General features: G+C 53.6%; 6 protein-coding genes across 6 annotated transcripts; 3 read left to right on the plus strand and 3 right to left on the minus strand.

Moving 5' to 3' along the window:
* Positions 1–703: 703 nt before the first annotated feature.
* On the plus strand, positions 704–1,159 carry CPAR01_12593 (uncharacterized protein; the record flags this gene model as incomplete). The annotated part of the gene is made up of 2 exons (XM_060496848.1): positions 704–813; positions 850–1,159. 2 exons carry the CDS (start codon positions 704–706, stop codon positions 1,157–1,159), a joined length of 420 nt encoding a protein of 139 aa, XP_060344381.1.
* A 1,717-nt stretch (positions 1,160–2,876) lies between these two features.
* Positions 2,877–4,415, minus strand: CPAR01_12594 (SH3 domain-containing protein; the record flags this gene model as incomplete). The annotated part of the gene is made up of 4 exons (XM_060496849.1): positions 2,877–2,940; positions 2,996–4,035; positions 4,170–4,273; positions 4,379–4,415. The coding sequence occupies 4 exons, from the start codon at positions 4,413–4,415 to the stop codon at positions 2,877–2,879; spliced, it is 1,245 nt and encodes a 414-aa protein (XP_060344382.1).
* Positions 4,416–5,114: 699 nt separating this feature from the next.
* Positions 5,115–5,546, minus strand: CPAR01_12595 (uncharacterized protein; the record flags this gene model as incomplete). The annotated part of the gene is made up of 1 exon (XM_060496850.1): positions 5,115–5,546. One exon carries the CDS (start codon positions 5,544–5,546, stop codon positions 5,115–5,117), a length of 432 nt encoding a protein of 143 aa, XP_060344383.1.
* A 382-nt stretch (positions 5,547–5,928) lies between these two features.
* CPAR01_12596 (uncharacterized protein) lies at positions 5,929–6,484 on the plus strand (the record flags this gene model as incomplete). The annotated part of the gene is made up of 2 exons (XM_060496851.1): positions 5,929–6,063; positions 6,326–6,484. 2 exons carry the CDS (start codon positions 5,929–5,931, stop codon positions 6,482–6,484), a joined length of 294 nt encoding a protein of 97 aa, XP_060344384.1.
* Positions 6,485–7,092: 608 nt separating this feature from the next.
* On the minus strand, positions 7,093–8,879 carry CPAR01_12597 (uncharacterized protein; the record flags this gene model as incomplete). The annotated part of the gene is made up of 2 exons (XM_060496852.1): positions 7,093–8,696; positions 8,762–8,879. The coding sequence occupies 2 exons, from the start codon at positions 8,877–8,879 to the stop codon at positions 7,093–7,095; spliced, it is 1,722 nt and encodes a 573-aa protein (XP_060344385.1).
* A 2,026-nt stretch (positions 8,880–10,905) lies between these two features.
* On the plus strand, positions 10,906–12,609 carry CPAR01_12598 (phosphoglycerate dehydrogenase; the record flags this gene model as incomplete). Its single annotated transcript, XM_060496853.1, has 1 exon — positions 10,906–12,609. The coding sequence occupies one exon, from the start codon at positions 10,906–10,908 to the stop codon at positions 12,607–12,609; it is 1,704 nt and encodes a 567-aa protein (XP_060344386.1).
* Between the last annotated feature and the right edge of the window lie 1,994 nt (positions 12,610–14,603).

The raw sequence follows: 14,603 nt of genomic DNA on the forward strand, positions 1-14,603 counted from the left end.
GCTCTCGTGCAGTGACTTCGATATGTGGTTGCTCCGACAGTGCGTCTGTGTGCGAAGGACCAACAGAGAATGCAGGGCGGGCTGAAAAGTACCGCGCATCATCCCTTCCGATGTGATACTCGTCTAGCATCACGGGGCAGATCCGAAGCTGATCAGGAATTGGCAAAGTACGCTCGGTGTTGGCCAGATAAGTGCTTATGCGAATCAGGAAGCATTTTTTCACGTTTAGGCCTCTTCGAGGCAGCCTTTGCCAGCCCTGTCGCCATGGTATACATACTTTCCGGAATTGTATACGCCGAGTCTTGAGGCATCATCAGAGAGGCTTGGTGTTGATGACCTTACTTACCCCCACCGCTATAAATATGGAAGGCATGTGTTCGAGAGCAAGGCGAGGTGAGTAGTCATTCTTTCGTTCTATAACTCCAGTTTCTATCAGTCTTTTCTTTCCATAACCAGCTTGATTTCCAGAGACCCTATTTCACTTGCCTCGCACTATCTAAGCCAATATTCACGAACCACATTCACGAGCTACCGTATGGCTCTCTACCACAGCATACAACCTACCGTGTGTGCGTCAACATAAACACTTGTATACATTACATACAGTCCTCTCAGAGCAGCAGACGAATTGACCAGTGATAGATGCGCCGACGACAAAGAAGAAACACCTCGAAGACTACCATACGCAATCAACACAGAACGAATGGACCTTGAGACCAAGGAAGAATTGTCTCTTACCAATTCCTCTTCTCGTCGGAGGTTATCGGCCCCTCCGCCAACTGGCAGTATATCGACTTCGGACTCTTACGGCCGTCAAGACTATGGCTCTAGCAGTTCCAACGGCTCCTTGTCATCCCGAACAAACAACACGACGCATACGGGTACAACTTCTGAAGGCCAACCAGGATGTATCAATGGGGCTTTGCCGGCGGCGGGTAGGAACTCGCCCGCTGCCACGGAGAGGTCGAAAAGCCTCTCTGCAGAAAGGTTGAAAGACTTCTCTGCTGTGGCGAGGTCTGAAAGTCGCATCGGGCCGGTGCAGCAAGAGTTCGAATCGGACCCATCCCACGAATTCTGGACTTGGAGCCAAGATACACAAAACTGGTACCACGTCCAAGGAACCGGGTCGGTCCTGTGGGCACCTCATCAACTGGATTGAGTCTACCAATACCTTTGTTATAGAGATGTTATTTGTCTGAGCATTTTCCTTTGTATTTCTAGGTTCAAAGTTGAGCTATAAGCTGTTACTTGGAGCGCTGTTTTCACTTTGTTGACTCGATGGGCTATCTAAGGGTTCAAGAAGGATTAGGCATAGACGAACTGTATCGAGTAATAATACTGGTCTGGAGATTGTTATATCAGCACGAACAGGCAACGTATTATCACGCTCTTCACGTTGAATTATCTATCTCATCCTATTAATTCAAGCGCTATTCAGGTCCCGTCGTGAATCTGGACCGCGATATGTCCCTGACTTTGTTGAGATCGACGAGCTGCTCTTGGAGTCACATTGATTATCCCACACTTTAAGAGAGATATACTATCATTAGGAGATACTGCGGTTCTGTACTGGGCAGGCCACGGCTTCGTGAACGATCGTCGAGGCACCATATTCAAGGCATCAGCGCGGTTTGCGGTTGATGAGTTGAAAGCTAGCTGATGTGGCATCCTGGCATACAGGCATTGGACCTCTTCGTCAGGCGAGTAGCTTTGGTGGTCTACATAATCCCTCGATAGCGTACCAACGGGCGTTAGCATCTTGTGCCAATACATGAAGTCGTGAAGGGTACATTTCGTAGCAGCGTTTAAGGTAGTTGAGAGTACTTTTATGTTTACCTGGGTTTATTTGGGCGTCTTGAGAGCTATGCATTCAGGCTATCCCAATATGTAGAAGCTATTAAACCGTCAACCAGTTACCAATCTCAAACTTATCTTTGACTGCAAGTCTCTTCGCTCAGCCTCCACCTCCCGTGCTGAATTGAGTTGAACCAATTATTGATGCTGTACTTGACATGTGCTGCTTCGGTTACTCAAGCCGCAATGTACGAGTCAAGATAGATACTGATTGACAGCTCTTGAAGTCTCGGTGAAGATTGAATGCCTAACAATCCTCTCAAGTATTGTTCTGCGAAGGAGTGAGGTTGATCTGCTAGTCACCTCCTGACTCAGCAAAGAACCAGCTCCAGAAACAACGTTTCAACCCGCATCGACAAGCTTTCCCCAGATCGTCCCAAGGACCACTGAAACAAGTTGCCCCTGCTTCGTACCCGTCGGCCAGCGGCAAGCGTCGATCCTTCCTGACATTATGGTTCTGATACTCACCTGTTGACCTGTGTTGTTTTGATGTTCTTGGAACTGCCTCGGCTCGTTTGACAGCATGGGTGCAGGTCGGTCTATTGACGAAAGAGTCGGTCCGGTCCGCAAGTGGACTTGCGTCCGACCATTGACCCCGTCTGTGCCACTGCCTCGTCACATAAATGATTTGTCACGCGGGGATACGGATGGTGCAATGAAGTATGTCATAAGACGGAATGTTCTTTTCGTTTTCCCAAAGCCTATGGCCTATAATGGACGTTTATGCTGTGAGGCAATTAAACCAGAAGAAATTTCTTCCCGCACCTCATTGATCCAAACGCCAGGACTTGTTAAAACGAGGTTTGGTCGTTATCATTAAAGACGTCGTTGGAAAGCAGGATGGGAAAGGACCATCCGGAGTATCATGAAAAAGCAATAGGATCTTGCGGTGACGTTTGTTTTCCTCCACTATCCCCTTTGTACCTGCATCAGGTATGCATTTTAGTTCGATCATGCTTTGAATGGAAAGCGTTTGGGTATTCGAGTTTGCGCTAGGTTTGCGTTCGAGCCGTCGATTCAGCTTACTCACGCATCTTCACGTAGTTGCTGGGGAAGATGCCGTGTCTCGTTCCGATCATGCCGGTCCTGTCGTGAATGTCAGCTTTACACCCGTAAAACAAAGAAACACCCTTTCACATACCACCAGTCAGTCTCGCTCTCGGTCTTCTTCAGCACCGTGATAACGTCGCCCTTCTTGAATCCTAGATCACCAGGCTGGTCGGCATCGAATGTGAACAGCGCAACGGCCTCGTTCTTCTTGAGCATGGCCGCCTTGCCAGTGAAGTTCGGCTTGGGAGCAGCCGGTCTACCAGGAGGACCCGTCTTTTGGTCGTTGAGGCCGTAGCTGGGCGACGGGTTGTCTCTGTAGACGTAGTCGTCATTGCCTCTTGAAGCAAATGTGTTGGAGCGTGAGACTCCAGTGTTGGAACGCGAAACTCCACCAAAACCACCTCCAGCAGGTCTATCATAGACATCGTCCTGCCATGTGCTGGATCTCTTGGGTCCTCCAAACTCGCTGGCGCCACTATCTCCACCACCAAACACACTGCTGCGGTTGTTGTTTCCAAACTCTCGGCTGTTGTTCCCGTTCCAATCGTCCTGGCCCTGGCCCTGATCGTAAACGGGAATGTCGTTGTACATGGAATCGTTAGCCTGACCGGTGCGGCCGGCATTGAAGGCGCGGGAGTTGAGGATGTTCATCAGGGGCGCGGCCTGGGGCGGGGAGCGGACGCTGCCGGTCAAGATCTGGGCGGCGGTGTAGCGGGTGCCGTATAACTTCTCGTTGGCGTCGCGGCGCTCGATGATCACGGAACCCTCCAGCGAAACACCGGCGAAAAGACCCTTGGTCTTGGAGTAGGAGAATATACCGGCAACACTCTTCAGGGAAGCGGCACCGGCGGCCTCGGCGTTGCGGCCCACGGGACCAGCGGCGATGGAAACGTTTCCACCAAGCGTAAGCGAACCAGCCTGCGCGAAGGTCTTGACGGCACTCGCATCGTTCAGAATAAAGACGAAGTCGGTCAACTCAAAACCAATCTGTCCACCAAATCCCGCACCTGCCGTACCGATGGCGCTTGGCGCACTCCATGATCCATCAGGAAGTCGCGAAACGACGAGACCGCTACCGAAGCGGCCGGAACCGAGAAAACCGGCCTTAAGGACGGTGAGAATCGCGAGACCCTAATTACACGCATTATCTGTCAGTATCGTATCGGCTTGAGGGGTGTTGTCGTGAGCGGTGGGAGGCCTCTGGGCACCGAATGCGCCAAGGCAGGCGGGGATGGGTAGATCGCGGGGTGGGAAATATGGCTCACCTTCGCGTTGGCAAGGACGGAGGGAGGAATGATCTTGTCGGGGCTGAAGGCTTGACGAGGGTCGATAAACGACGTCAGGATCTTGCCGCACTTTTTGCATTCCGCTATCATGGTTCGGTCAGCTCATCTGTTGCGACTGAACAGGATGACGGGTGCGATGGTGCAGCGGGATCACCGGCACCAGCCAAAAAAATAATGGGTGGACTTACACGCCATAGACGACGGGAGCGGGTTGTGGAGGCCCATGCTGACGGTGTACCGAGGGCTCGAGAGAGAGGAATTACGATTGAGTCGGATGTTGTTTCCTCAGATTCGGTCGGGGAGGAAGAAAGAGTGAAAAAGGTGTCGAGGGTTGGAGGTGAAGAGAGGGAAAGAAGGAAGGAAGACACGGAAAGGTGAAAGCGTGTGCCTGGGATTGCGATTAGGTATCCGTAGGTCAAGTAGGTATTACGGATACGGTTTCTTGGGGATCCTTCCTCGTCCACGGTTCCCGCAGTAAGGTAGCTGCGTGCACCCACCTCCACGTAATTAACGATTTAGTGGGGTTGTGCCGCGATAGGTGAGGATGAGAGCCGCCGAGAGGCCTGCGCCTCTTCTAAAGTTCTTTCCTTCGTCGGTTGCTATGTGCCGTGAGCTTTGCTTTGCTTTTCTCCTAGTCTCATTAGGCACGACTTGTTAATCTTATTAATCCCGTTGGGCTTGGCGGATGGAAAGTGTTCCGGGAGGAAGGAGAATGGGCATCAATTGTTGTTTTCTTTCCTGCTTTCTGCTTCTTTTTAAGCTTTCATGGCTTTTCAGCCGAACTCTCGTATCGGACGACGCAGGTTCATCAAACAAACGAAGCGCAATAATTCATCGATATCCACTCGAGCGCGTCATCTCAGCTGGTAGAAGCTTTAAAATCATGAATACTTCTTCTCGAGTGCCAGGTGACATGCCCCTTCATTATCTCCGGGCTGGGATAGCCGTAGCAAAAATTCGAGAAATCACGGACCATGGACCGGGGGAGCTTGGTGTAAGCTGGGCTCTGGCTGCCCTGGTGAGGCGGCGCAAAGGAGGCGTGACCTGGACGGAGTGAGGTAATTCGCGGGGTACTTCTGAACTTCTGTCTGTTCGGGTTCGGCGCCAGTGTGGCGCAGACCACTGACGCGCAACCCCCACCGTCAAGGATGGCGTTCCGAGCAGCGCGCGCCCACACCAGCGGGCAGCAGCGATGGACGCCTCGGCCGCGCAGTGACCACCTGCTGCTGACGGGACTGGCAGTGGCCCACCCAGCTCCAGTTCCATCCGCGCAGTTCCAGCCTCGCCTTTGTGAGGAAAGACGCACCGGCCCCCGAAACCTCCGCCGTCATTGGTTTCGCCGCCAGAATTGACCATTTTTGCAACTTCATCATCAAACCTCACGAACCACGAACTACCAACCACAAACCATCGCGCACCACATCCGACTCCTCTTCTCTTCTAGCGAAGCAGTCACCGCTAGGAGGACGCTCATTGCATCTACGAGAAAAGTGCGGCGTTAGATCGTGGCATAGTCGTCTCTCAACGACTGCAATCACACACTACCTTCAGAGACCGACGATCTCGCACGCGCGGCAACTCGCCATAAGCCTCAGCGGCGAGGAACGACACCCAGAAAACAACCCGCACTACTCGGGTGCTGGGATTTACTTTGCCACCGCCGGTTCTCATCAAGTCTCATCGAAGAACTTTCGTACCCCTATTTCCCAGAGGAAAAGAAAAACAAAACTCTGCCAAAATGTCAGAAGCCTACGAGCGCGAACGCCAAAACAACGCCCGTCTCGATGAGCTCTCAGCAAAGGTCTCCGCCCTCAGAGGCGTGACCGTCGACATCTACGACAATGCGCGCGCCCACGAGGTCATTGACAGCACGGTATGTTCCCTCGTCGCCTTCTCTTTTCGCTCCGCTTTCCTTTCCTGAACCCCCTTTTTCAACATTTCGTTGGCAAGAAACCCCTGGTATTATATGATGAGGAACATTGGTCCGTGTTTCGGAGGCAGCCTCAAGACCTGCTGTTTGACGACAGAACCAGCACTTTGTGCAACTCTGACCCCTACCGTCCTGCCCATATTCTGTCCATCAAGTCATCAGTCTTTCCGTGAGATAGGTCACTGACGATCATGGCTCCATCTAGTCCGAGACGTTCTCATCCATGTCGACCCAGCTCAAGGGCTCCGCCGGCCGGCTAACCCGCATGGCCGCCTCTGGAAACAAGGTCGCCATCCTCAAGCTGTCAGGCATCATCATTGGCATCTTTATCGTCTTTTACTACATCGCCAAGCTGTTCTTCTAAGAAGGAGGAACACGAGATAAAATACATTTTACGACAAGCAGGCAGAGAACTGCATAGTATGGGGGAAATCAATGACAAGGAGAGCAGAGCACATCGGCCGCCAAGGGAGAACTGAGTTTTTCTCGTATTTAAACAACGGAGTAAAGGGGGAGGTCCAACATCGGGGCCTCGGCATCAAACATGAAGGGAAACAAACGTAACGGGAGTATTCAGATATATGACGGGCGTGGATGTTCAAATACCCTGCGCATGGAATCGGAGTTTGGGGGGTAGCACGGCGGCGACTGATTGTATCATCACCAGCAGCAAACTGACTGAGCAAGGCGTGCACTTTGTTTTTACGTTTTGAGGATTGGAGGTTTCCATCTTTTGCTTCAAGGTTTCTGGTAAATTCTTCATCTATGACGCTTTTGCAATTGAATTACAGATGCCATGAGACTCTCTCGTTCTTTCTCTTCTGCCCTGCCTCCAAACATGTCGTCACGTTTTTCATCGAGTGTCTATGTGCCAAAACGCAAATGATGTGCCCTGCGATAGGTTGCAAAAACGCTCGTCCTATCTACCCCAGAGACCCATGCCGCCCAAGATGTTCTCGCAATTTACTGCATTTACTGCCAAACATTGGAGAAAAGGTCCTCGCTGCCGCCTCCGATAGGCTTTGATGAACCAGAGCCGGCGGCGGGCTCGGTGCTGCTCGTCCATCCACCAAACTCCTCGTCCGCCGCAACCTTGGGTGCGGCGCTGAAGCCGCCAGACGCTCCGGGAACGATTGGTGTGTTTGCGAATGAGTTGGAGGAGAGGCCTCCAGAGGAGCCCCATCCGCCAAAGTCGCCTCCGAGGGAGGGCTTGGGCGCTTCCGCGGCCTTGGGGGCCGCGGGTGCAGCGGCAGCCGTGGTCGCGTCGGGCGTGCTCCAGGCGTTGGAACCCCAGACGTCGGATCCAGACCAGTTTCCTGAGCTGATTGTGCTCGTGGCAGCAGGTGTGGGGGCGGGGGAAGGTGCCTTGGGTTGAGAGAGGTTGAACACGGAGCTGGATGCGGGAGCGGGAGAGGGTTTGCTCGGGGCGGCGGCGGGTTGGGAAGGAGCGGAGAGGTCGAACAGGTCTCCCATGGAAGACGTCGGCTGAGCGGGCTTGGGCTGGGCTGCAGCCGGGGCAGGGGAGCTGGACCAGCCAAATCCGCCGAAGCCGCTGTTGGACGGCTGCTTCTGGTGCGCAGCGGGCGCGGGTGCCGCTGCGGGCTTGGAGTCGAAGAAGCTTCCGCCGCTGAGACCTCCAAAAGCGCTTGATGACGATGCAGGCGGTGGTGATCTCGTGCTGCTCACCGGGCTTGACAGGCTCGCGAACGGGTCTGCCGCGGCAGGCTTGGGGCTGGTGGTGTTGTTGGAGAAGCTGAGGCTGCTGAAAGCGTCATTCATGCCTCCAAAGGACTGCTGCTGCTGGTGACCAAAGGTGGGCGAGGGCATGCCGCCGAATGCGCCGCCTTGAGCCTGGGGCGCTTGTTGCTGCTGCTGGGGTTGCGGTCGCGGGGCAGAGGCGTACAGGGACAGAATGGATTGCTTGAGGTCTGGCCTGGAGGGCCCTCCCATTCCACCGGTGTTGCTGGTGCTGGCTGGCCGAGGGGGGGCGGCGGGCTCGCCAAAGAAGTCCAAGCCCAGGAGAGAATCCTTGGTGCTCGTGGCCTTGGGAGGAGCGGGATCAGATTTCGGGGGTACCTTGCCGGGCTGGGGGCCGGCGGTGCTCGCTCTGGGGATGGGATCATCGCCGCCGATAAGATCGATTTGCGGCTGCGGGGCAGCGACGTTTCTGGGGGGCGCGGCGGACTTGCCGACCGAACTCTTGCGAACCGATTCTCTGCGCTCGACATTCTGCTTCTCCTTGACCAGGCTCAAGGGTACATCGTCGTCACCGTCTACGTCGAGGCTGGCGGGGTCGGGAATGGGGCCGTCCATTGTCCATCTCTTGAGCTCGTACTTGGTGCGGATAAAGTTCTCAATCTTGGATTCCGAGGGAACGTGGCCGGGCGCCAGCTTAGCCTCCCAATATTTGTTCGCGCGCGCATTGCCCCAGCTGAGGATGCTTCGGAGCTGCTCGTCGGTCCAGGAGTCGAGATCGACAGACTTGACTCTGCTAATGTGCGTACCCATGCCACGGTGAATGCCTGAACACCGGATGCAGATAAAGACACCGAGGTTCCAGCTGGCCCATCGCGGGTCTGCAATCATGACACAGTCAGCGGGAATCCCAGATTGAATCAAGATCGAATTGCCTGAGACTTACGCTTGTTCTTTTTGCAATCGGAGCATACTTTGTTGCACTCCAGTTTCAAGAGGCTCTTGATGGTCTGCTGGTTTTGGGCCGCTCTCTCGGCGGCGGGATTGGGCGGTCTTCTAGACATGGTGGCCTTTGATCGTTTTGTGGGAGGTGGACGACGGGAGGTGATGGAGGGAGATTGAAGCAATGATTCGACGGATGGCTCTTATTTCGTCGTGGCGGCAGGTGTAGTCGGAGAAAAGGGGACGCAGCGCAGGATCGCAAAGTTGACAACCTGGACCTTGAATGCCGTGGGCCTGGGATTGATATTATGAATTGCCTACAGACTCCACGCGGCGCTGATACCGGCCAAGTAAGGGGCAACTGGGGTCGAGACCGTAGAATTCGTCCCTGCCTAAGGCAGTGATGACGGCAGTGGAGGTGGGGTCCTCAGACTGTGGTGACATGCTTTGGCAGGTGCCTGCGGTTCAGTGGCAGGTGCCCATACATTGCAAGTCGGTTGCGTCTAAGTCATGTATTCTTGGGCCTTCGTGGCTAAGTCTTCATTCAATGCATCCTCCACGGCCGAAGCCCGGTCATTGTATCCTCTCATGAGATTGTTCGTTTTCTTTCAGATATGGAGAATCTCACTGGTGCAACTCATCACCGTAGTACAAGATCTAATTACCTGAGTACGTTGCGAAGTCTTGGCCTACAGCATTCTTGCACTAGGTCTTGTGAAGAGAGTTTAGAAGAGAGAAGGTGATGCGTGGAAGAAGTAAAAGATAAGAGATCTAACGTTTGACTCATTTCTATCGTACGCAACTGGCAAGTCCTTGATGCCACTCTGTTGCAATGCGATGGGTTATCACCTCGATCACCTCCGATATGTCGGAATCATGTAGGTTTTAGGGTAGGCAGCCGAGGATTTGCTTGCTTCCGCCGTCGAGCTTTAGTAGCTGCCTAAATGCAGGATGACGGAAAGTGCAATTGGAATGGTTGTTGAAGCCATCTGGCCATTGTTGGCTTACATGCAAACTACTATATGGACACATACTCCTCTACTCAAATGGTGTGGCCAATGGGAAGAGCACTTGGGACTTGAGCGTGGAAAAGCCGACTGAAGACCGCTTCAACTAGCAGAAGCCTTGCCCATACACACACACACACACATTCTCACTCCCACATACATGAATGCTGGCGTGCGGAATATCATGTAAGTTTCTAGTCAGTCTTCCGTCAATAATAGCAGTTTGACCCGTAGTGAATGTCTGTAGGGGTAGAGGCCTCCCTTATGACCGACATCAGGATTTGGCAGAATGAGTATATCTTCCGGAATGAACAGGTTTTTTCCAGACCATCCAGGTTTCCCTGGTTCCCTCGCGAGAATATGATGGCTTCACCACTACCTTGATGGACCATCCAACGGCAAGGGCGCCAGCAGATCTCGTCTCGGACCTGCAACAGCACCCAAGATCACCGCCTTGTGCCACGTCGTGTGGGTTGCAGTCCGCCTGGAAGCTCAGCGCTCCTCCAATCGAGGATACGTCGGCAGCGCTTGCTCCAAGCAGCATGGATGGCTGCAAACATGTCGCAGAGCGAAAAAGGCCGGAGCATGTAAACCGCCCAGTAAAGTTGCGGGGGCGGGACGCCGGTGCATTAGCTGAACGTGGGGGAAGTGAGGGGTCGCTCGTCCGCGACTTGGACTTGCACCTTAATCCGTCGCATCTTGAGGCCTCTCGAACAGATCCTCTCTTTGCCATAGGCAGGATGTCTCTCGCGTCCGCGTATGTTCGACCTGCGGCGTCACATCCCGCATCGGACATCCAGCTAAGCACATGCCATTAGCTGAGCCAATTTGTCTCGAGGGTGGAGGGGCGCGATATCGCTTTCCGTCTATCTCGGAGTGTCGTCCCTGGAGAGCCGGCCCAAACGTGCAACCTTCCACCCGTCGTGGCAACTTCGACATCGGACGTAGCTAACAACGCAATGCGGGGGATACTTGGTTGGTATATAACCTTTGTCGGCCGTCGCGTTTGTGTACTTGTTTGTTGTGTTCAAAATCTCTCGCTCCGACCTTAGGCTTTCTGAAATAGTCGGCTGCTTCCCATCCTTTTTCTAAACGTTCGCGCTCACTTGAACCATCCTTTGCTCAATATTGTCCCTCCGTCATGGCTCCTTCTGCAATCGAGAAGATCACGTCGACGGTGTCCTCCTTCGCGTCTGATAGACTCCGCATCCTTGTTCCTGAGAAGGTTTCCTCAGATGGTCTTGCACTCCTGAAAGACAAATACGATGTTGACAACCGCGCGGGGTTGTCTCCCGAAGAGCTCATCGAAGCGATCCCCAACTACCACGCACTGATTGTACGGTCCGAGACGAAGGTGAATGCGGATGTACTTGCTGCTGGCAGAAAGCTCCGCGTCGTTGCACGAGCCGGCGTGGGCGTGGACAACATTGACGTCGACGCAGCAACAAATCAGGGTATCATTGTCGTCAACTCGCCTTCTGGCAACATCGTTGCCGCTGCTGAGCACACGATTGCCCTCCTCCTCGCCACGGCTCGCAATGTCGGCCGCGCAGATACCACAATGAAGGATGGAAAGTGGGAGAGAGGCAAGCTTGTTGGTGTCGAAGTTGGCAACAAGACCCTCGGTATTATCGGCCTCGGCAAGGTGGGAATGAAGGTTGCCCGAATGGCCATAGGCCTCGGCATGAAAGTGAAGGCGGTTGATCCGTATGCTAGTGCAGAGATTGCCGGCCAGGCAAACGTCGAGCTGGTAGCTGATCTCAAGAGTCTATTGCCGATTGTAGACTTCTTGACCATTCACACTCCGCTGATGGCGAGTACACTCGACTTGCTGAAAGAGGAGGAGTTCCAGCAAATGAAGAAGACTGCTAGAGTCCTCAATGTTGCGAGAGGCGGCGTGTACAACGAGGCAGCGCTTCTTCGTGCGTTGGATGAGGGATGGATCGCCGGAGCTGGTCTCGATGTCTTCACGGCAGAGCCACCAGTCGCCGAGTCGACAGCGTCTCAGCTGACCCGGCACCCCAAGGTCGTCGCCACCCCTCACCTGGGAGCCTCTACTGTCGAGGCTCAAGAGAACGTTTCGATGGACGTCTGTACGCAGGTGGCCGAGATCCTCCGCGGTGGATTGCCAACAGCAGCCGTCAATGCACCGTTGATCATGCCGGAGGAGTATCGCAAGTTGCAACCGTTTGTGCGTCTTATCGAAAAGATGGGCGGGCTATACACGCAACACTTTGTCGGTAGTCGAGGGGGTATGATTGGTGGCCGGAAATTCGAGCTCATCTATCAGGGCGACCTGGCGGGCATCTCCAACACACGACCGTTGTACGCCGCGCTGGTAAAGGGGCTTGTTTCATCCATCAGCGACTCAGGCGGCCGAGATGTCAACATCGTGAACGCCAGCCTGACGGCTAAGGAGAAAGGCATCATCATCAGCGAGACGCACAGCGGGGAAGCGAAGAACGCAGTGTATGCCAGCTTGGTGACGCTCCGATCACACGGCGCAGATGGCGAGCAGGTCATCGAGGGATACGTGTCGGGGCAGAGCATCTACATCTCGAAGCTAGACAGATTCAGCGCAACTTTCCAGCCGCACGGAACGATGTTGGTGCTGCACAACTATGACGAGCCGGGCAAGATTGGCGGTGTCGGTATGGTGCTGGGCCAGCATGGGATCAATATCACCTTCATGCAGGTGGCCAGCTTGGACGGCGAGGAGAGGAAGGCAGAAGGAGGCAATGAGGCATTGATGATACTGGGCGTAAGAGGAGAGATAAGCGGTAAAGTGGTGGATGACTTGCAGCGAGAAGAGGGTATCTTGAACGTGAGCTTGGTAAGGTTGTGAGGATAACATATCCCAATAGGCTTCCCTGGGGATTCGTAAGGTAGATGATGAATCCAAGTCGAGTGGATTCCACTTCACGTGCTTCATACTACGTAGTCGTTTCTCTGCGAGACGTGGGCAAGAGCGATGGTGGCCACTGGCCCCCCACGAGTTCGTGGAGCTTGGCAACATTTGTGATCTTATTGGCGAGTGGCAGAGCTCAAGGGGAAGGTGGCATGAGGTAAATAACTGGGTACTCATAACTGTTATCGCAACACTAGTGGGCGGACATTTAGTGCCTAACGAGATCATTGACAATCTGGAGGAATATTTAAGGTTTGGCAATTCTATCACCAGATGTATGAGAGGCACGAGATCTCTTGCCATATTTTGACACTGGCAGCTGAATAAACATCTTTACGTTTGGCTGTAAGAGTTCGGGTATCGGCAGAGAAGAAGGACCGTTCACTCGTGGTGATGCAGCTCCTGCGACAAGTTACCTGCACATCTGAAGTTTTATGCAAGCCTTCCCAGTAAATGCACAAAACAACCCAAATGGCGTGGGGATTTGCTTGAAAGCGGGTCAATGTCACGTCAAGGTCTGTGAGCACTGAGAGCGAAGGCACAACCTTGCAAACTTGAACTGACCAACCTTGAGGTCATGATCTCGGCACTAGCAATCCTGAGCGTACAGCTGCGCGTGAGCTGGTCGAGCAGAAGGATTGACTGACGTGTTTCGAGGTTGAGCTTTGCTAGGCCCTGACACGATACTATCCATGGTGTTTCTCGAGCTCTGGCTGGTATTATGTGTACGGTACCTTAAGACAGCATTTAGCAGCTTGCTTGTATTGCTAGACCGAAAAACTGAGGCGAGATACATGGCTCTGTGCTCTTAGTGGTTGGTGCCCAGACGCGAGGTAACGTCGACAGGAGGCAAGGAACAGGCTAGCAAAATAGTTCAATTGCACCGATCAGAGTTTTTGAACATGTGCATACACTAGGTACGGATAAGGATAGGCTTGGATATGTGGTCGACCCTGACTTTGAGCTTCAACCGGAAGAAGCTTCGAGATATTGACTTGCGCTTCACTCAGGAACATCAGCGAACAGGCAGAGCATCAATTGCTCAGGAGACCTGCTTACAGATATGCTGCTTCATCAAGACTTACATAATTTACCCCAGATTTTGCACAATCCCTGGCGTCACTTATGGAATGACGAGACAAAAGTATCGCGGCAAGAAAGGCAAAAGGCGGGGCGAGTGAGACGAGGTTGCGAGGGAAAATGCGCAACACAGACTTTTGCCCATTCCGAATAGCCGAATTAAAGACCTCGAGAGAGGTACGTGCCGATGACAGCGCTGTCTCCCATGTACTACCCAGAGTCTACTTGAACAATTTGCGTGCCAGTGCGGAGGTTCTTGAGGTCTCTGCGGCAATGATGCATCATTCTCTCAGGCTTCGCATTGTAGACGACCCGCCCCCCGACCGTTGATGACGCCAAGCTTGTGCGCCACGAGAGCAAATGATTGGCTGGTCTCGGTAGCACACCAACGAGAAAGAAGCAAAGCTTCCGGCGACAGGTGCCCCTCGGCCCCCCAAAGCTACCTTAAGGAACTCTGGGTACCTCTCACCTCTCTCGGCGCCCTTGTGCTTTCTCCGTCTCCATGAGCTATTGATCACCATCTGTGTGTTTTTCTCATTCATTTTAGTTTTTAACTTTCTCAACTCTCGTCCCTAAAAACTCCTACCCTCGACATAGCTCTATTGCAGCCCTCCTCACATCATCAACAAAGTGCCATTGCAAGACCCATCTGCAAGGCACCGTCACTCGAACCATCGCTACCCACAGCAGAATCCACTCGTCTTCCGATCTTGGCTCGTTTGGTGGAGCTTGCCCGCTCGCCTTGTGCACTTGCGTACGCACAGCAGCTGCAGGTAAACAGAGGTGGAGTGCAGCACCTTTACCACCCTGACTCTGCCCCGTTTCTCGCCCGTCTCCCGCGTCCGCCGCAT

This window comes from Colletotrichum paranaense (assembly GCF_030867605.1).
Source record: "Colletotrichum paranaense strain IMI 384185 chromosome Unknown Scaffold_11.1, whole genome shotgun sequence".
Taxonomy (NCBI): Eukaryota; Fungi; Ascomycota; class Sordariomycetes; order Glomerellales; family Glomerellaceae; genus Colletotrichum; species Colletotrichum paranaense.